Consider the following 23,457-nt stretch of genomic DNA (forward strand, 5'->3'; position numbering starts at 1 on the left):
GGAAATCAAACCCCTACAAGGATAAAAACTTTTGTGAAAACCCCTTAAAATAAACATCTACTCTGGGTAGGGAAATTTTTTTAAAAAGCATTTAAAATTTTAAAGGGGTTTTAAAATGGAAAAATATAATTGAGCTGCAAGCAATATAGAACCTGGTTATACTGCATTGGTATTTGTTTGTTTTGTTTGGCTTTACGGCGCAAGAACACAATTTTAGTCATATGGCTTCGAAACAGGAAAGATGATTTCGTCTAACTTCGGGTGTTACAAACTTAAAGCAACATGAGTGATCAAAACCACTTCACCTGCTGGAGCTAAGAGATGCATAGACTTCAGTAATTTGAACCCATTTAGTCACCTCTTACAATCACGCAGGAATATACGATCAATCCTCAGCCACAAGGGGGCTGCAATGAAGTGCACACTGGCATGACACGACGATGTACTGAGCAAAGGCTAATTTCTTTCGGTTCCTTCAGGAAAAGGGTTACAATTAAATGTTTACATTGATGTACATATGAGCTGTTTCAAGAAGCTAACCACAAAATATTTATTAAACAACGGCCGCACTCAATTACCATTATTTGGACAATGTTTTTTTTGTACATGAAATTACATTGTGATAAAGTGAAATTTCCATTACAAAAGTCAATTATTACAATAGAATAATCTATCTACTTGTCTTTCAAATAAAAAAAGAATATTTCGAAAGTACCTGGTTAATATTAAATAAAATTATTAATTATGATTACATAATCATAAATTTACCACACGTGAAACTATTTGAAACAGAAGGCTGGTAAATTACAAACAGTATAAAATTCCTAATTGATCTCTGTTACATCAGGTCTGTTGAAATCATTATCAATATAATGATCTTATTGAACAATCAAATAAATATTATAAATTTGTTAATTGGGTGGCACGCATTTCGACCGTGTAATTATTACCATAAATCATGAATATTTCAATATGAAGACGTATCAACAAGCATCAAAGCTACCACCAAATGTGTATGGAATTCAGTTCAGAGAATTTTGTTTTTCAAATTTACGTCTTTCTGTTACAAAAAGCAAATAACCATCGGGTATATTCATATTATTTAATTCTTTATTGTTTTTAAAAAAACTTTAAGGCTATCTAAAAAATGCAATATTTATTAGCCTTTTGTCCAGTTGAAACCGAAAGAGAATAGCCTTTGTGACCAGTATAGAGCCAGGACAGACTGACTTGGCCTATACTATTGGTCCGAGTTGGATGACTATCTTAGAATCTTTATCATGATATCTCCAAAATTGATAAAGGACAGTTCCAAAAAATGCAAGCTGGGCAAGTCCATTTTAGAACTTCAGCAGGTTTTAAGAGTTTACTACCACCCACTGAAACGAAAAAGAATAACTGTATTTTTTTGGTTTACAAATGTATTACCAATGCTTTCACTCATGCTCCTGTCGCTATTCACCGAAATTGTACAGCCAAGACAGTTTATATGTCTATGACTATCGGCATAAGTCCTCATTACTTTTTTATTTTATTGGCGGCTCGTGTAAAATATGTGTTCATATTTTGAGTTAGATAAATCGTCATTTTGAAAGCTGTAAAGATTTATTATCATTTCTTTGATACACGCGATCCAGCTTTCTGGTTTGAAAAAGTGGAATGCGGATATGTCGTACAAAGAAAATAATTGAATGGTAAAGCAATACTCACTTGATCTTCCTATAATCTTTAAGGACTAACCTGTTTATCGCAATAGTTTATCACCATTTTTGAAGTTTTACGAGCAATGGGGAACACTTCAAATATATTGTATCATTAATTCTATTGGTTGCAGACGTGAAATACACGTTAATATAGCCGTTTGTCATTGATATCTGTCAAATTTGTTATCCGAGGTATATATACATCAAAGAAGACTAATTTATCCCGTATATTCCAACAACCTTTAAAAGAAATTTATAATTTTGCAAATTTTTCTTTATTTACTTCTGTGAAATAAACTTTGAATAAACAAAAGAAAATATAAAATAAACATGTGAAGTATAGACCCGCCTCCCGCTTTGATTTATTACAAAAGACATGGTAAATTATGTGTTTATGTAATATTATTCGGATGTTTGCCGTCCAGAAAGTTAATCTATATACACGTATATAATATATATATTTATTCAAATCAGGACGTGGTTTCTTTATCCAAATGAAAAATATCTTACTTACTCGTATATTCTGTAATCAGTTTATTTGTGTATATTATGAAGAACCTTATTAATTTTGTTAATGTTTAATTAGATGAAAATGATATTAAATCACTCCATCAGTAAAATTATCAGTGCGAAAGACCTACTAATGAAATAAAGTAGCTTATTTAGATTGCAAACACAAATATGACCTATACTTGTATACTTGTAACCATGTCTTTAAAAAATTAATAAGAACATTCATGAAAAATAATATTTTGTTCTAGAACAATTTTCTTTATTTATTTATTATTATGTATGTCACACATACCAACAGCATCAATATATGATTCTTTTTGTTATTTGTTGTCACGTACGATACTTTATACTACAAGCATAATTATTCATCGTATTAATGAAACAGTCCACTAGAAATTACTTATATACCTAGAAATTGAAATACAAAGTTTGGAAGTATGTAAATGAATAAAAGAATATGTAATGTTTCTACAACGAGATATTGACGTCGCAAATACTATGTACTACAGCATAAAAGGAGATTTCTAAATTAAAACTGTATATCAACTAAAGATTATTTTTTTTATCAAACTTATGTGTTTGAAACTAATAACGTCTCACAGTGAGTGGTTTCCAAATATGAATATATTCCTTTGTACTTAAGAACACACACAAGTTTATTAAAAAACAAAACAATTGAAGTCTATTGTTGAACGGCAAAACGTGTCCTATCTTATATTTTGAAAACTTTTTGTTGATTAATTTGAATTATTACTGTCTTCTCATCACAATTGCCTATGATTTTTGTCTTGTTTAAGGTATTCAATAAACTTGCAAAAATGTAAGATAACGAAAATCCCATTGTTCAAAACCTTTATGACCTATGCAGCGATCCTACAAAACATTGTGTTGTTTGGGATAACGATTTTTCGATGTCAATTTTGACCTCATTTTAATAGGGATTAAAGAATAGTATAAGAATTTTGTAACAAACAGGGAGGTTCCTGGTGTGCTTTAAAACCATTACACTGATGAAAAATAGGTTGAAGATAGAACACGGTAGTCAAAGCTTAAAAGCTTCTAGGTACAGGTTGACATACATACATGTATATATACATACCCCTCCATCTACCAAACTCAGATTTTAATGCAGTAAAGCATTACATTTGATCAAAATGTAAGATATAATAATCAATAACACAACAGCAAAAACTCATTTTCGACCTCAAAATTCTAGATGATATCAAAGTAATAGTTAGTTATCATTTTTCCTGTCGAATTATATCATTAGTATAGCCTAACAAAGGAGGACCAGAAATCGAGTTATACTATCTAAATGACAGTGCTATTTCCATAATATACATCGCATATTGACAAAATGATCAGACCTCATTGAAATTGTTGAAAATTGATAGCGTTGTCGGTTTCTCTATATTATATAATCTGCCCAGAATTATCTTAGCTATTGAAGATTGTTTAAATTTATATATAATCCATAAATGATTGCATATCAGTATTTTTACAGCTTCCATAAAGCACTTGACACTAACAGTATTTGTAAAAGGGGATATCCTCGGAAGAAACGAAAACGACATTATAATTTTAAATTTACTGACTAAGTTTGATTGAAGCTGTTTACGAGAGATTATGTAAAAATGCAACATCTAGCGCCCCCTAGCACCGCCTAAAGCGATATTCCATCTTCAATACAAATATATGCAATGGTTCTGACACCTATATTTTGACTTTTGTACATCGATTTAATGTGTCGATGAAAATTTAATTAAAAGCAGCCGTATGTCATATCATAATATTGTCAGATTTTACTCACCATGACTTTTCAATGGATCAGTAGGTAATGTTTGTAAAGTAGTCATAATCAATAAGTTGTCAATAGAACAATATACGGTCATAAATCAAGTTTTGATACCAACTGTCATCCCGATGATTATATCAATATAATGAATACAAGTTTCAAGTTTGAAGCAATTCAATCATTTGATGTAAAATTCTCGTATATCCCAATATCAGGACAAGTGTACCCAAAGTTTTAACGGGTATTTATTGATTCCATTTTTTATGTTTGAGATTTATTTGGATCATGATTATCTTCGTTATCGTATTTGCTTAATTTCAGTACATTCAAAATATGTAAAGATAATAGTTAATCATAAAAGCCATTGGTATTTAAGGAGTCCAGTCACCTTACTTTAAGCCAGAGATAAGACAATTAGATGAAGATTTTCATGGATGTCACAGTTTTTGGATTTTTTATTCTTTCTCTAAAATCGGATATTTCCGGAAGAAAGCAGCATACTTATAAAAGACAATGATTCATCTCCTCTCTTTGCAACATGTTTTGTTGTTTGTAATATCTTTAAGAAAAGAGAGACAATTTACAATGACATTAGAATATTAAGACACCTAAGTTAAAATACCTTGCTACACTGTGCCAGCAATTTCTAGTCGAAATATTTGCAGATATACAAATCTGAAATGTGTTGTAACGTTTTGCAACGCAACTTTTTACCACCATTTGCAAGCAACATATCGGCACCGTTTTACGCATCTGCAAGACAAACATGGCCAAAACTCTCTATGTTTTAATCTAAACGGTAGATTAAAATTTCCAAAGTACATGTTTTGTGGAATGCAAAAAATTATTTTATTGCAATATAACAAAATTGGCCTTTGCTCACGCATTGTCAAACAAAAGGATTAAGTTTGTTTTAAGTTAATACAAACCAAAGATTATAGTAAATGCATTCCTCGCCGAGGAGGTAAATTTGATTTCACAATCGTTACTATGTTAGTGAATTTCTGCCAGATCAAACTTATAAAGCAGGTGTATTATGATGGCAAAATCGTTTTTATAATCAATACATGACGAGGCCAAACTTACTACAATAACTAAAGAAATCTCATATCTGATATAAAAAAGCAACAGTCAAAATTGAACGTTTAAGGTTTTGACAAAGTCAAAAACTCATATCAAGTAGCACTATTTTCTTGTAAACTATAAAAAAAGAACGACAAGATAATTATCATATTTGCATTTCACAATTAATGACATCAAAATTGTTGTGTCTTATTAACATTGTGGCATTACCTTTGCGTGCAGTTTTCTCGCTGCGTATTGTCCAGCATAAGTACTTTGATCCATTTATAAGTTTTTATCTTTATCTTCTAGGAGGGACAATAACTGAACAATAATTCCTATATCTATTTCTATAGATGAGTAGTAAAAACGTTGGTTCTACATAATCTCATTGCATTTCTTATCCATAATGTCCATAACGTAACAATTTTATTATCAACGTCAATATTTACGAGAATATGTATGCATATGTCAGAGTTAAGATTGCTCAAATTTATTGAATGTCTTTCTCATTTTCTTCACTTTTAAAATGCATTCACATAATTCGTAATTTTACACCAACAGCATTCATTGATTAAAATGTACTTTTATTTTTTTTCATGCAGAATTAATTGCTGACAAACATTTCACATAAAAAACTATCCAGATTTTCCCCACAAAAGTATGTTTGACTTGAATTTCCAATAAACAAAGTACGTTTCATTCAAGTTGAAGATGCATTTACAGTTTAAATAAATTTGGAAACGACAGCTTTTAGAAGAAAACAAATCCATTGAATAAGCAGGCACTTTTCATCTTTAGCTCAAATTGTAACTGAATATGATAATTAAATACAAAGGTTAATAATCGCCAACTTTCTTAAAGATATTGCAGTCTTCGTGACTATAAAATATCACAAAATAAGTGCGTTGCATTTCCTTACATTGTATTAAATAATGGTGATAATCGATACTTTTTAATTAGTTTATTCACAAAGTAAGATGTTTCTATCATAATTCTCATGCCAGAAAGCTTTTGTAATAATTCATACAGGTTATATTTCCTCGTTCCTCGTATACACAAACGTTAGGAATCTTCAAAAGAAATTTAAACAACTGTTCATCTAATCTATTTTTCACATCATTCACAATTACTATTCAATTTCATGATTCAATATTTGCTTTTAGATGTTGCACAATAACTTAATATCCCCTTTGCATGTTTTCAAATGTCAGATAATCAAAATAATAATCGTAATTCAGACAGCTTCTATTCTATATTCCTTTTCATCTGTAAAATCATAAATTGAGTAAGGCTTTCCCCGTTAAAATTGTCGGATTATAATGTACTTTTAAACACAAACGGTTATCTTTGACTCCCCCTAGAGGGCTGAAAGCAACAATCTATATATTGAATAGACTATCGTTAAAACAAATATTAAATCCCCTGTATTAATTGAAATCTTCAAACCTATCTGAAGAGATAAATTTGAAGATTCAACACGCCTTGTTTTAAAGCTGGCAAAGTGTATTGACACAAAAAATGTTTATGACATGAAATATTTGTTTTTGTATTGAAGAAGTAAAATGGACAACTAAGTAAAAACGACAATTTTTATTTCGAACATTAAGTTTATTTGCTTATATTAGAATATAATGTATTTTATTACTGATTTTTGATTATTTATAGTTTACAAGAATGCGACAATTACCAGTTACATCTTAGAATTGTATTTTTCATCACATTTGATTATGTTTGATCAAAGAAATACTTGTACTAGTCAGTGGTATTTTTTTGACCACATGTTAAGTTTTCACGAACACATAATATTTTTCAGTTTTTTTTAAAACCCCACGAAGTCATTAAAAAATTGACTCAATAATTTGAAAAAAAATAATCCTTGAAAAAATCGTTGAATTTTTTTTTATCATATCTCTAATATGGCGGGTTGGCTTATCAAACAAAACGATTAAGTTGAATCTATGAAGCACTGATAAGCAAACTCATGCTGATACAATAGGTCTTATCCCTTATCCAGCTGATTTTCTTTAGCTTCTACCTTTAGAAACTGTCAAATATTAATTTAATTTCGGGATATCAAAATGAAAATTTTACGTTGGTCTGCCTGCAGTATAGAGCCTGAATCTATTACTGGTGGCGGAGGCTTATCACTTTTAATTCCGTTGTAATGGTTAAATATTGAAAATAAGCAATCATTTTGAATTGCGTTATTGGAGACGAGTGAAGGTGTAATTAATGAAATGTTACCAACGTTACGATGAGTATTGTCAATCGGTCAATGTCATGATTAAGTAATGAAATGTTTTGTTCCGTAATACTTTTAAAGAAGTAAATAAAAGCAATATATTAATGCTTTCTGGCAAGCCGACATCAACACACCAAATAATTCATCAAAAGCTAATAATTCAAGCCATTTTAACCAATAATATACTTATATACAAAAATATATAAAATAGTTTTTACCTTGAAAATCTTTTTCCTTGATGCATACTGTCCAGCATAGGTAGTCTTATCAATTTGAGATCTTTGCATATCTCTTGTATTTATTGTACTATATAAAGAATTTAAAAAACTTTATTCCGATTCAGGCTAAAACCATTCCAAGTTTGATATGCTCGCTACAGTCTTTGCTCACATTTTTCATAAACCACTAACTTTCCATGTCATGTTTTATAAATGATAGGGTGGACCATTTCAAAAACAACGCTTGAAATAATAAAAATGTTGATGAAAATGATAAAGCATCATTTAATTCAATTACACCACCGCTTGGTATAAATTTTTTTAACAACCATCCTTAATCAATCAATAACTGTTATGACACCAATTTATTATTAATTGTGACAGTTTGAAAAAAAATATTGTGAAATTAAAGATCAATTTGATAATGATTCTGAATAAATCAACATCATGACACTACATAGCAATATGACAGTTGTTGGAGATGATATTTTCGATATCAACATAACGATATCAATAATTCAAACAAAAGTTAGCTCCATTAAAGCAGCATTCTCATGCAAAATCTAATTACCAACATTCATTAAACATGCTTCATACATGTATATAGTAGAACTTAAATAATATTTGTGGCAAAGTTACGCTACATGTAGTTAAACAGACAAAATTGAAAATAGTTCAGGCACTGTTTGATTAAGCCTGTTCATGGACGGTACTGGAAAGTGCAAGTTACCGTCCATGCCCACCCTCCCTAGCACCGGCTGAAGTAGAATTCAACATCTAATCAAGATAATGGTGAAATTTTAAATTTTGAAACATCCGAAGATGCGTTCATACGGCGTTCATGGAAATATCACATATTGAAATGTTAAAATATATATCTACTAATTCAATAGCTACCGGTAAATGTTTGCAATCTTTGTATGGCATCTACTAAACAGCAATCGCTTTGAACTATAAAAGCGTTTGATGATGCAATAAAACAACAACTTTATGACATCATAATATGATGATACAAGAAGGTATGAAAGTATTGTATTCAAAATAACTTTTACAGGATTTCTACTGGCCTCTTTTCACTGGGGGTCGAAATTTTCACGATTTCTTACTTTAAAGACAAATATGTACCAAGTATTTGAATCATTAATTTAAACGAACATTATATGTAACTAAGCCCATTAAATCGATGCACTAGTTTTTGTTTAAACTTTTATTTACACTGTACGATTAAGACAAGGATACACAAAAGTCTGTATGGAATACCAGCTTCGCAAGTACATATCATAGGGTCATCGTTACCAAATTTATCACCTTTTGCCCCATGGCTGTCAATATTTTTACAGACAACTCAGATTGGCAGTAAACTATATACATATATAAAACATTTAGCACTAACTATATAACTGAATAGCTTTAAGTAGACATAGCTTAATGGCTGCACCAACAACCTATTATAATTCAGCTTTTCATTTTCATTCAGTCATATGATCAATATAATGGTTTTACATCTATTGTCATTTAATCAAATATCCATTTAAATTTTTAGGCGGTATTCAATTCCAATTTCCTGTAAGAGAAAATTCCCAGCTCAATAACGTACAGAATCCTTTTGTTTAAGGCAAATAGTTTAATAGGTTGTTGCGATGTTTTGTTAAGAATTTCAAGAATCATTGAGTGCATCCCACTACTGGTATTTTATTCTCTTTTATTGACATTACATTTTGGCTGACACGACAGTAGCATTTTTTAGAATTGATAACCCTATTTTAAAACTTGCATGTTTCTATGGCAAAAAAACCTGTTAAACCCGTAATGAGTATGAGGGGGGGGGGGGGGGGGTAAAGGGGGCGAGATCAAATTGTTATGTTAATTTTTACCGAAACATTTTATGTGTCCGCACAATGATCAAAAAAACATGATCTTTATAGAGAATGATACATTGTGTATGGTGTTTTGAACTGTAAATTTAATACCAGTACTATCCTTATTTTTAATTTTATTAATTCAATTTGTGAAATGAAACTTGACAGAATGAATAATTTATCATATAATACTTGCATGACATATGACTATTCGCGTCATTGGTCTGGAAAACGATCGTTTTAAATATGTAAGCATTTGAGAACTATGAGGGAAATGCACTTAAATCGTCAAAAGCAATATCTTTCAAAAGAACATAAACCTTTCAATCTATATCATCAGATGTTTAATCAGACTTTATTTTAATTCCACTGTTTAGGAAGCTGCAAACTTAATTGACACACTTTCGAATAAATGAATAAATTTTTGGATCCAACCAGTACTGCGAGTTTCTTGCTCAAAGATACAGGGGCTTGTCCCTGACGAGATTTGAAGGCCCATCGCGACACGCAATCCCAGAGTTGATTTGTTCAAATATTAATAATTTCTGCATTGTACCTTTTGCGAATCACTACAGTACCAACCATGTTTGTTATATATAGTTTTACTTTCAGCCGTGTATTCTGTATCATTTCAAAAAGGACAGTTAAAGGCCTTTTGTTAAATGTTCTACTGCAAATTAACATCAGTGTTTTTCAGCATCAAAGTAACTTCAATCAGAAAAGTCATAGATGGAGGAATTACTTCATCAGATTTTCGTTAAAATAAAGCATCAAATAGTTGTAATTAGGAGACCTTATAGTAATTGTGTAGATGCGGTGTTGAAAATAATGGTGTGTATGCTATGTTGATAGTAACTGTGTTATTGCTTTAGAATAACTGGAATAGCAAAATCTAAATAATTATAATTTCAAGAAATGTGATTAATTACATTGCTTGTTGTTTACTTTTATTTTAGCACTTGTGCTCTTTTGACACGTTGTTCGTTTTATCAAATGTTCTCCAAACAAAATCATCACACCATTTTACTTTCTAGGTACTCATGTTATGACTGCAATTGAGCATATTGCATATTAATAATGACAAATGACAGTATAACGGTTTATTTGATGTTAAAACGACACAAGTAGACATTATCAGAATAAAACTATCACGAAAATCTTCATCGAAATGTATGGTATTTAAGAAACCAGTGTCTTGTTTCAGACAGAAACTCAGTGATTAAGAAAATAGATGGATAAACAGATAAATATTTTGGTAAAAAGTGCAAAATGTATTTTAAAAAATTAAAACAATCAGGTAATAATACACACATTTTTATTTGCCATGAATTCATAAGAACAAGCATAAAAAGGAAACCTTATTACGTAAATTACGTCGTGCCAAACAAAGACGTCATTCTATACATTGATTAACATAAGTACATGGACACATAGCAAAATATGGATCTTGATATGAAAATCGTTCTGAATCCTATCGAAATAGTGAGGGGAAAAACAGTTTTTAATAGTAATATTACCTTGAGGAGCTTCTTCCGACATGCATATTGCCCAACATAGCTGTTTTTATCCATTGTACCTTTAATTATCTGTGTTGAACAATCCACACTTTTACTGCAATCTGTCTTAGTGGATCGATTGCAGTATAATGTAACGCACAATCAGTTTGTCTAATTATCTAAACCCCTAATGGCATCATATTAACGAATTATTTCTTTTGATAATAAGCCAAACAACGTTTGTCACAACACTCGGCTACTTTAAAGATGTGTATCTTAATGATGTGTACTTTCCACACCGACTTTCCTAAACGATTTCATATTATAAGAATCAAGTCAGTTCTCAATTTTGCTTTCATTTGCACTTTCATTTTCACCTTCTTAATGTGTTATTAATGCAAGATGGTCTAACATGATGTTAAATAATTCAAATTTGATGTTTTAAGATGGTTTTATCGGTTTTTCATCATAGGTGGACAAAAATAGAAAAGCTATTTAACAATAAATTTCGTACAATTGAATTATGAATAAACTTATAGTCATAATGAAATAAGGTAAAATATTTTAGGATCCATCAAAAGTCGATAAATCATAAACTTTCTACCACATTTCACTAAATAAAGGAATTTAAATAATGTATGACATTTGATGGCAAACTAAAAAGAAGGTTAAAATGCCATAAAAGCTTTTGTAGTTCAAACGCGGATTCTTTTTTAATTTATCTGTCCTAACAAGAAACGACTTTTGTTAATACTTTTATGTTGATTAATATCTTTATTGCTAAAAATGATGATATAAGTTATTATTGAATCCTTGGATAACATCGAAAAATGAATAATTTATTTTGATAAACGATTGCCTTGTGTAATATGCAAATGAAATTCGTTTGAAAAGCATGTTTCGAATGACCAAAAAATACGCTTCAGGCTTCATTAAAGTTAAACAAGAACGCCATGAACATCATTACATCAATAGTTTACGAACTAATATTTGAGCCGCGTCACGACAAAACCAACATAATGAGTTTGCGACCAGCATGGATCCAGACCAGCCTGCGCATCCGCGCAGTCTGATCAGGATCAATGCTATTCGCTTTCAGCTTCTATACTTGTTATAGGGTTTGTAAGTGAACAGCATGGATCCTGATCAGACTGCGCGGATGCGCAGGCTGGTCTGGATCCATGCTGGTCGCAAACGCATTTCGTTGGTTTTGTCGTGACGAGGCTCATATTATTTTTATTCTCTCTCATATTATAATGTATGATAACATCACTTTATTTCAGTCGATAAACACAGAATAAGGTAGTGCAGTAAGAAAGAAGTTAACTTGTTTTTGATATATCAGTTCGAAAATGTTCACAAAATATCACAGATACATGTATGTTATAATAGCAATCACGTTTGTGTAAGCAAAAAATGTAACCATGAAAATCACCAATCCATAGACCTTCCATTATTACTAATAAATATCTGTTATTCCATTTTACAACCCCTTATTGCTAATATTCTCATTTCACTAATAAATTATAAATCAACACAACAAAAACAACGATATAAACCTTTTCACTGTTAAAACATAGTTTTGTTCCCTATGTACAATTCTTTTATTTTTTTATCAAAATTAGTTACTATATCTTACTCAATGAGTTATTCTCGCCGAGTGAAACAGACTATCGGTTAAACAAATATGGAAATGTTTTCACGAATTAAAGCTTTGAATAAGTAAAATTGATATGATTGAGGAGTCCATATAACTATTGGATAAGATACAAATCCCAGTACATCGCTGGATATTGACAAATAGATTGTGGTTGTAAGTTACTATTTGAATTTTGAATGATATCTAACGTGGTTACGAAAAGTTCGATCTTTTTGCAATGGTATCATATCATATCAAATAAAGTCAATTTATATTGACTAAATTTCATTAGTATTGCAAAAGTGAAGAGGAAATAATTGGGGTAATAGCATAAATGTCAATTTTTGCGTTTCATCAAAATAATTTTGATAAATTTGATATATTTTTAATATTGTTTTGTACAACATCGTATAGTTTGGACTTTAAAAATATTTTCTGAAATCAGCTGTCTGACCAATTGTTAACATTTTAACAGTTCGGTAAACAGCATCCATAAACTTGAACAGAAACGTTTCTATGAAAATGTATAAGCATTATAAGCTAATTATCTCTTTGACTATACTAGTGCCTGAATACCACGGTTATTAACATATATTTTATGCAAAAACACAATTATTTGAATGCTATGTTTTCTCGCTATTGACTTAAGTTTGCTGGTTAAAAAGAAGTAGTTTATCCTAAATAAAGTATACATATAAAATATTTGTCCAAATTTCTGACTGACTATGAAAAAGTGCACATGAAATTGAACGAAGAGAAAACACGTATGTGGTTGGCAATTTTGCGAAAGATGTATATCATGTCACCATTGATTCTAGTTGCACGTACAGCATTTTTTACCAAATTCATTATAATATTTTGAGAGGGAAAATAAGTAAAATTGTGTTTATTTTAATATACTTGTTTGCAAATTCACTATAAAAAAGTCATTATCTATATAAAACAAGAAGTAGCGTCATGTATCTATGCATGTATATACATCATCTGCACGATTCGATTATTGAAATCTCAAATCTGATAGACTACTGTTAGAACAAATATGACCTTGTATATATTAATCCAAGTTAAGAGATAAGAAAGAAGATCGTAACGGTTTGATGACATGTTAAAGACGGTGGTATTTATAGCCTTTTGGTATGAAATTTTCGACAATTGTGTCATTTTACAATTGTGTTGACTTTTACATAATAGTTCACGATATACGATTTTATAAAAATGTGTGAAGTGTGATGTGCCATATACCAAACTATGAAATTCATGAAACCGACACAAACAGTCAAAAGAATTATCATATGACGGTGGAGAACGTGAATGATATTGCAATTTTACATTTTCTCTCACGAATAAACTCAAACCGACATACTATTATTCTTTCATTGCTTCCGAAAAAACACCCACCTTTTCCAGGTTTTAATTTGTTTTCACTGTAGGTAATTTGCATTGTTTCAAAATGATAGATGTGTCCAATATCAAGTGTCATTACCTTATTTTGTAATGTATTATTGACAAACATTTTTGTTGGTACATCAATCAATATAGAAGATTATTTTGCATATTTAAGATAACGATAGTTTAATTGAATTAGTTTCAAAAGTTTTTGTCAGAATAAAACATCTAACGGAGAAGGGTAAAATCACATAACATACGATCCTCATGCCAAAAAGATGCAAATCATACATGTCGTCTGCCGCGGTAAATTGTGAGAACTTTGCAAGTTCTTCATAACAGTCTATAGAGAAGTATGTATAACTCTTTAGATTCAAAATTTAAGTCAGTCCATAGAATGTATTTGCTTAAAATGAATTTTGTTAAAGTGCACATTAACGAGTATATACCAAATGTTATCTATCTATCTTGCTATGTTAAATGCGTCCTTTGAAATCGAATCGTATATATCTCAATCTAACACCTCATAGTATCAATAAGTTTAACACCAAACGAACTACAAATGTGATAGTAGATAAAAGTATCAACAAGTTTTTAATGAATTGAAAGTTCAAAAAGGCGAAAAGAGATAGGATTTAAAGGCCTGTGTTTCCCGGTGATAGCCTACTACTACAAGTGTATTGTAACTAGCCTTACTGGCATAAACCATTGTTGATTGTTTATAAATATATACAATTTGTTTATTCGTGAATTTAAGGTATCAGCAATACTTTAAACTTTCACCTCGATGATTCTGCATAATGTTTTTGACCTGCTTAAAATTTGAATTGTTATTGTAAAGGACTGAACTATCAAAAAGTCTAAATAGAATGCATGAGGTTAATGAATTAAATAATGAAGTAAAGATAGTCAATGGAAAGACTACTGTTTAATAAGGAGCTCTTACATTTTATCAAGGTTCAAATAATGGAAATCAAACAAAAATGGGTGAGGAAAGTGGTTGAGGTGGGTGGAGCAAAGACAGCAAATACCAAATATCTTTATAAAATGAAAATAAACAAAACTAACAAGACCCTGAAGGACACAATAGTGTACAAAAAGAAAAAAAAAAGAAAAAAAATAGACTAGACTTCTAAAATAATAACTTTTTATTATTTTTTTTTTGTTGAAAGATTTATAAGGCATCATAACTTCCTTTAATGTAATAGATTATTTTCTAATACATTTTATGGTCAAGGATATACACATCGTTTTCCATTTTCATCAAAGTTCCATATTATTCAAATAAAAATCACTTGATCATTGAGAAACAAAGACTTCTAAGAAGTTCAGACGTTCTTTGACCTGAATTAAAGTGATATTATGCTCATTTTTGCATTGTCAAGTTGAGCTGAATTAACTATATTATTCAAAAGATTGATGACCGACCATTATTTCTTATTGAAAAGTGTTAAGAATAAATATAAAATTATCTAAAACATTGAAAAATGTCCGTCTTTTTATAAATTGAATATTACAGGTACATGTCGATGGATATTTACAGACATTTCCTTTGGTCACGTTAATGCAAAGTTAATTTTAAAACTGAAAGGATTTACATGAAAGGTAAACTGTAAACTTATTTTGACTGCCACTTGTTTACTCAATAATGGGCAAAAGGTATCATAAAGGTAGCAAAATGTAAACAAAATAGTATTTGGACTTCCATACAAAATACTTATTCACTATAATTATACCAATTGCCAACAGAGTAAAGAAAGATGAGATAGATCTAGTTTATTTATGTTACAAATGAGTATTTTTTGAAACTGTAACAAGATACCAAAAATCAAAAAATTAGAAAAAAAAAAGAAAAAAAAAGCATTTCTGAGGTATAATTGGCATTTAACCATTTTAAAAGCTAAACACGTTAAAGGCAAGTTTTGTGCTTTAAATAAGTACATTGCATAAGGTTAAATTATGTATTTGATTAGTCTTTATGCAAATGATCATAACCTTTCGCCGGAGAATTATTGCAGCGTTACATGTCTTATATCGTTCCTTCTGATATAAATAAACCTAGTTCAAAGTTTAAAGAATCTCATCAAAACCTTTTTTATATAAGTTTATAGCTCTCTTTAGAGGAAACTATAAAAAGTAAAGTAAAGAAAAGTATATTCTATGCATCAAAAGATCTATTTCAATCACTTTTCTTTCTTAATATATGCCAAAGGGTTTTATAGACTTGAAAAGAAATGATAGCGACTTTGTTGAATTAAACGTATAAATGTCAATAGGATATTTAAAGATTATTTCAAATTTGTTATTGAGCTGTTTATATATGTTTGCATAATACCTGACACGTTATAATTATAACATTTATAACAATTTTATGATTTTTTATATGAAAAAAAGGGTTTTTGTTAAGGATGCTTATTATTCAAAAATGTAGACTCGAACCACTATTGTTGTATTTCATGGTCATTATATTATGCCTTTCTTGGCAAAAGTCTGTTACAAACTTTATCTCATTTATTAATGTATATTTGGTTTATCAAAAGTCATCCATTAATATTTTATAAATAATGATCAATTATTATTAAGGAAATTATTAAATTGCATATGATGAAGTAAATGATAAAGTTACATGCCTTGTAATTAAGTTGATGTACTGTTTCATAGTTGTTGTACTGTTTCATAGTTTCAAGAGATGCATGAAAAAAACCATTGATCAAAGGGCAATCAATATCACTTAATATCTAGAGATACATGGAGTAGAATGGCTGTTATTAGGATATCGGAGAGTAATTTCTAGAGTTAGACTGATATTTGGTGATTTATTACACAACATTCAAATATGTCATGGTAAATCATCCACACATGGAATAAATTAATGTACTTATAAATTCAAACTATTGTGGAAATGATTCATTTCATGATATTACAAAACAGTAAAATCAAACAATATTGCTGATGATAGGTACCTGAGTATGGTAACTGATTATTGCAATTTCAAGTGAAACAGAAATGATATAGTCAAAAGCAGTCACTGATTATTGAGTGCATTTCGAAGAAAAGTTTTGCAAATCTAATAAATAACAGTTTTCTTTTATAAAATCCAATTTAAATTAGCCAAAGTGTAAATCTGTGTTTTACTTCTTGTGATTTATCTCATTTAAAGGAACTACAAACAGGTCCAAAAGTCTAAAAACCTTAAATTTGAATTTCTTACACAAATCAGCTGGGGTACTTAAAACATAAAGATTTGCATAAGATAATTAAGAAATATCTATAGAAAGAAATTGAAAATCGCATTTTTATTCCATTCTAAGCCGGCTCGAATGAAAAGTGTTACAACGCAATTTGGGTCATTTTTCACAATAAAAACAATTATTCTAAAAAACGGAGTGAAAGAATGATCTGAAATTTTGCACACAAGTTATTAGTCTAGACCTACATCAAATGAATCATTAATCTCGAAAGATTATTTCCACTCACATCATGTCAAAAAGCCTTTTCCCCTGTATGACTAATAAAAGTAGCATTATTAAAGTGAATTGGTCTTTAATGGAAGGTCTGTAAGTACAATAAATAATCATATTAACAGTATTTTGTTTAGTACGTGACAACAAACCATGGACTAATTTTATATGGTTGTTATTGGTAAGCTTGAGATACATGATCCGATATTACATAATTATCTATATATAGCAGATAATAAATTGTTCTAAAACAACATATTATCTCTCATCATGAAATAGTTTATACTTAATATCACTTACAATTCTATCAACATTTTATTCCTGGTATTTTTATAAGAATATCCAAGTGATACATTTGTATTCTTTTAACAATAATTGATATACTTATGAAAAATATTCCCATTGTGGACCAATCCACTTTAATATAATTGAATAAAAGTCAGAACTTACGGACATGGTTGGTGTTATATTTGTATATCCACTGTAAATCCAATGTTTTAATTGTATCTAAAACAATCCTAGCATATGAAAATATTCCTTTTTCTTTATTTTAAGTATGACACAATAAATGATACTTCATTTTTGTTGCGTGTTACTTATCGAAGTATCTTTTCAATATGGTTGTGCTAATAATATTATGTGTGTTTTTTTTCTTCACATTGTATACATTTCACTTTTCAATGACTTCTATGAATACGGAACTGTGAGTGTATCAAATTAACCTATACATTTCATTAGTTTGCATTTAAATCCCCGGGCTTTATTTAAGGCACCCCGAAACACTATACATTTACGGCGGCTATGCTTTAAAAATCCTTTTATCTATAATTTGTAAAGAAAGTGTGCCTTTTGAAAGGAAACTTTTACTTTTCAATTATATGCAATGGGACAATTTTATCGCTGTTTACACTGACTTTTACGAACGTCTTCTTTAACTGTTTTAATGCAGATATAATTTTGTATTCTATTGTAAATTTTAGAGAAGGGTAATAAATGTAATAGCATAGTAATTGGTTTTTGACAATACATTTGATTTATAGATATTTCTTTTTTTTTCTCTTTTTTTTATAAATTTGGATTACTTGCTGTACTGAGAGACATTATGAAATACGTACACTTTTAAATTTTTATTTATTTATTTATTTTTATCTTAAAGATCTTAAGTATGCATATGTACATTTAATTGAGTTCCAAATTATTAAAGATGATAAATATTGTGTAAACATGCTGTTCGATATATTTGACTGTTTATCACCTCATGAGCTTTGAAAGCTATTGGAATAAAATAAGATAATACGATGTCTACTTTCTATTGTCTACAATATGTTTTTTAACATTTCTTCCAATAGATTTAAATGACATCGATTTACAATGCATAGATACCTGTAAACCTGTATGACCCTTACTATGAGATTAGTGGATTACAATAATAATTTCAACACAATATATTTGTTAACAAAAGAGCGCATGTCAATCTATTGTTATGCAAAAAACGCTTAGGGTCAGAGCAAGGATTTATCAATAATAAAAAAAATACTTTATGCATTATTTTCAAACGCCTTATCAAAGACAACCTCTCTCGGCATTTTCACTGTTTCATTTAGTAATACATGTTTTATGGATTTTTTAAAAATGTATCAACCGGGCACTGTCAACTCTTCCTTAAGTTACTATTAAGTTTGCTTCACATCATTGAAAACTCGGCATCTTTTTTTTATAAGAATCAATTTTCTTCAATAAATAAACACTAAAGAGACAGTTTAATTCTTTTTTTTTCTTAACGTTACACTAATACGTATATTTCCGACAATGATTTTTTGCCAGTCATAAAAACAGAAAAAACCCAAACGTCATTGCAACGGAATACCAGCTTATCTTTCATGGCCTGGTTTTTTTTTAAAATAACCATTTTTTTGTTAGCTATTTAAACGACTGTCTTACATTAAAAGTGTTTAACGTCTCTTTTGAACCAGAAGGAAAATAGATTCAGCAATCTTAACACTTCAACCATTTGTGTTATTTTCTCGAAACTCAGTTGTCTTTTTTTGGTATGTAATCTCTAAAGGGGGACAACTCACGATAAATTTACACCCATTTCCCATGTTCAGTAACCTCCCATTTCGCCGTGTGCGTGTTTTAGGGCGCAATGTAAATAGTTTATTATCAAAGACATAGTTGTCAGATGACATCGAATTAGCACGTGGAAAGCGTGACACAAGCACGAAACATAGATAACGGACGCGGAATTACAGATTTAACGCTAATACACATTGTTCGTGCATTAAAAGCCCTCGGACTTATTAAATCCCCCTCCCTGCCGACTCGGGCTTTAAATGAGCCCTTGTGCAGATGTAAATGCACGAAACAAATGTGCATTAATCTTCCAGTATTGTTTGTACGGTGAACATATAAGTAATAAATATACTATAAAGTATACCTCTCAATCAAACATAAAAATGTGGCCATTTTACACGGTACGGTATATTATCACGCAAATCAAAGAATATAATTCATTACAATGTTATAAGCATGACAAAAATAATACATCAAATTTTAGACAATATAGCTCGTAAATCCCAGCACCATAATCAGGCCCTCTTTTATCATCTTTATATTTACGAAAGGTATTTAAGAAAGGTAAAAACATTCAAGATCCAAGTTAAATATTACATGTTTTGTGCGGTTAAAGACTGATTCTGCGGTATTTCATCACCGTAGTTCTACTGCGTTACTAACGCAGTAACGGCTGTTCTTGCAAATGTTGACCAATTTTGGTTATTTACTTTGCCGATTGTTATACGTTTATTACTTTATTTGTTCACCTCACATAATTTTACTTTTAAATACATTTCTTTACAATTTGGAAAATCCTCATAATAACAGGAAGTGGAACAACTGAAGGTCGTCCATCAAACACGGCTAGATTAGACAAAATGTTATAGCAGATGACATTTGATTGTCTAAAGGTTGAGATCGGGGGAATTTATAACGTTATCAATATTCAATTTGGTTATACAATAATAAGATAAGTCTGTGTAAACAGAGCTAAATATATAACCAATATAATTAATATAATTTTGTCCGATCAAGTTAGTAACTTCATTTTACATCATTTGCTACTTTGTTTCGTATTTGTTTGTTTGCTTAGTGTTTAAACTTTTTGTCGTTGATTTTAACACTTAGACACATATAGATATTTCAGATTCCTTCCAGAAAAAAAACATGTTTCAAATTATGCTGGTTTTATTCCCAGGCCTTGACTTTATCTGGTTACCTTTTACCCTAGAGAGCACAGAAGGCCATATGGTGTAAATCTATTTATGTATTGTCCGGATCAGGGAAAGAGCAGTCTAGATCGAACTTGTTTGGCATGAGGAAAATTTTTCGTTGGCGAGAACTTCTCCTTCGCCATAAAATATTCGCTACGAAAGCATACGAGTCCTGATTGGTTCGAAAGCATCACGTGATCTTAAGTCATGACCTCATTGGCTAAGAAGTTAATTTATGTAGAGAGCTAAAAACTGATGTTGACCGTAACAATTCTGTAATAGGAAAAATTTGTAATCAAAAGAAAAAAGGGGGCTAACGACATAAATTATTTTATGTGTTCATAAAATCTTATTTATGCGACCGCATTTACAGTTAGCACACGTCTTGTATAGTGAACTTGAAATTTTAATAGATAAGTTCCTTGTTGCGTTGTTAAGTGTTTTGAAACTGTCTCAAAGGATTTGAACCCAAACTTCATTTTACCATAAAGAACGTCTAACGACTTCTTTGTTGTCGCGTTGCTGTTTTGTTGTCAATTATCGGAATGGGATAATTGTATTAGTTTATACAAATTTATTTTAGTTCGATTGTGTTGGAAGTATAAGCTTATTGAAACAATTTCGGATCCGTTCCTGGAACCAACCAGTACTAAGCAATATGAATGTAAAGTATCTTGCTCAAGGAAACAACGACTTGCCCATGACAGGGTTTGAACCCACGCGGTCAGTAATCCTAAGATTTCTAGTCCGACGCGTTAACCATTCGCCCACACCGCCACGATAATTGTATTCATTAATTGTATTATGGTTTTATATCATAATTTGTTTTCTAAAGATTAAATTCATACAACTGTTTTTTTTTAAAGAATTGATCATTTGTAAACAATCATTTCTCATACCTCCATTTGGCATTATTCCTGTCTGTTAATTATATGGGCATGTTTTGCTGACAATTGATCGATCAAGTCTCAGAATTTATGCTTTCTTTGTCAAAATGCGTATTAGTCCAATTTGGGACCACATATCGTGCGTGAAAATTGTTTTGAGTGACAATTTAGCTGTCTGAAACGATGAATGTTTCTTGGATCAGTTACATTTACGTCGAAATCTGCAGAATATAACCATAGCAATTTTAATTGAGAGGCATTTACTAGGTTTTGTCTGTTTTTGTGAAAGACATTCATTTAAAGGAAATACACAAACTGGCAGAAATTAAGATGTCACCTTGATGCGACAATAATGTAAACGCATATGAGTGAATTTGTTTAAACATTCTCCAGTATGATACTGTGTTATGTCAAGTTTAGATGTTTGTTATTTAAGTCCATGAGCGACATAATGCTATAATGACTTTACAAAGAACCATTTTGAATTTTGCATAATGATTCAAGTAGAGATGGTTTGTTTGTTTCATTTTACGCCTTTTCTAACAGTATTTCAGTCATATAGGCGGATAGTTTCCCAACCATCGTTCCTGGAGAGTTACACCAGTACTAGACTAACTTCCTCCGCGCTAAACTACCAAAGCATCTCCCGGGGATCGAACCTAGAGATGGTTCTAATATAACAGTAATGTAACGGGCCTTTTATCTATGCGTGTGGGCCTATATTTCTTTCTTTTATTAGCTGTAACTGAATTAACTTTTTCCGATCATCGGAACTAGATTAAGTGTACGTAATATCAGATATATTTGAAGATGGTAGTTGACTTGTGATTTGACAGAAGTAACACCAAAAGTATGTGAGTACGTGCTAAATCAAAAGTATCTAAAATCGTACTAATCGTACTGCTCTAGTTTTGTTTATACTGGGTGCCGGCTTTACCATATGTCCCAGACTATCGGCCCCTGTTATGTCGCTGGTCGTAGAGCCTGCAACTGAGGACTTAGTTCGCCTGCAACTGAGGACTGAGTTCGCCTGCAACGTCGCCGACCGTAGAGCCGCAACGGAGGTCTTCTCATGCCGTCTTTCGTCGTAGATCTTCTCTAGGACCCAGTTCTTCGATCTTGAACGCAGTAGACAATATGGAGGAAAGGCACCTCTTCCGGGAGCAGCAGCTCTTTGTAGGGCCACACCCATCGCCGTTGTTTAGGTCACAACAGCTAAGCGACCTAACTAGGTCACCCATCTGGTGTGACCTATGCATTCCGAGCGAGGTGCACGCCGCGAAAGGGAAGTCGGAAGTAGAAATTTTGAAAAGGAAGATTCTCTATTTATAAGGCTAATATATCTTTTTAACCCCCACTCCCTTGTATAATCCATCTATTTTTATGACCTGTTATTTAAAATTTTAAATCTTTCCTGTTTCCTTATCCATAAATATGAAAAAATGTGTATTTATATAAGAATATTATTGCCATGTATGTATATATTTTTTGTATATGTCTATATGATGTACCATGCATACGACTAAATAAACCTTCTGTTCTGTTCTGTTCTGTTCATAAAATGAGACAGTTAATTGTATAACTGGTCAATATGAACTATGGCAATTAACACCTTAGGGAATAACTAGTATTACTCGGCAATTTGATGTTTTCAATTTCTAAATAATTTAAAGAAAATAATTATGAATAATTTCATCTGTAAAGACTAAGAAAATACATGTATATAACTTAACAATATCATAACCCCTCTATGATAACCCCTCTTTGAAAAATAATTATTATTTATGGTATACTGTTTGGTGAACAAATTGGTGTACTATGTGATGTATGTTGTATATTTCTTCATCTCCTACTTGTGTATTTCTTCATCTCCTACGTGTAATTAAAAATACATGTGTTTGAATAAAACTTAATAGACGAAACA

At 30.6% G+C, this 23,457-nt stretch overlaps 1 protein-coding gene across 1 annotated transcript in view; it reads right to left on the reverse strand.

Annotated features, from left to right (window-relative positions):
- Nucleotides 1-11,291, reverse strand: part of LOC132721557 (uncharacterized) — a 40,348-nt gene extending 29,057 nt beyond the window's left edge. Inside the window, exon 1 of the mRNA XM_060705883.1 lies at nucleotides 10,913-11,291. Within this exon, the coding sequence (XP_060561866.1) occupies nucleotides 10,913-10,966 (54 nt within the window). The 5' untranslated portion in view covers nucleotides 10,967-11,291. The remainder of the gene's footprint in view (nucleotides 1-10,912) is intronic.
- Nucleotides 11,292-23,457: the final 12,166 nt, after the last annotated feature.

This window comes from Ruditapes philippinarum, unplaced genomic scaffold, assembly GCF_026571515.1.
Source record: "Ruditapes philippinarum isolate M1 unplaced genomic scaffold, ASM2657151v2 ctg455_1_1_1_1, whole genome shotgun sequence".
NCBI classification, from domain to species: Eukaryota; Metazoa; Mollusca; class Bivalvia; order Venerida; family Veneridae; genus Ruditapes; species Ruditapes philippinarum.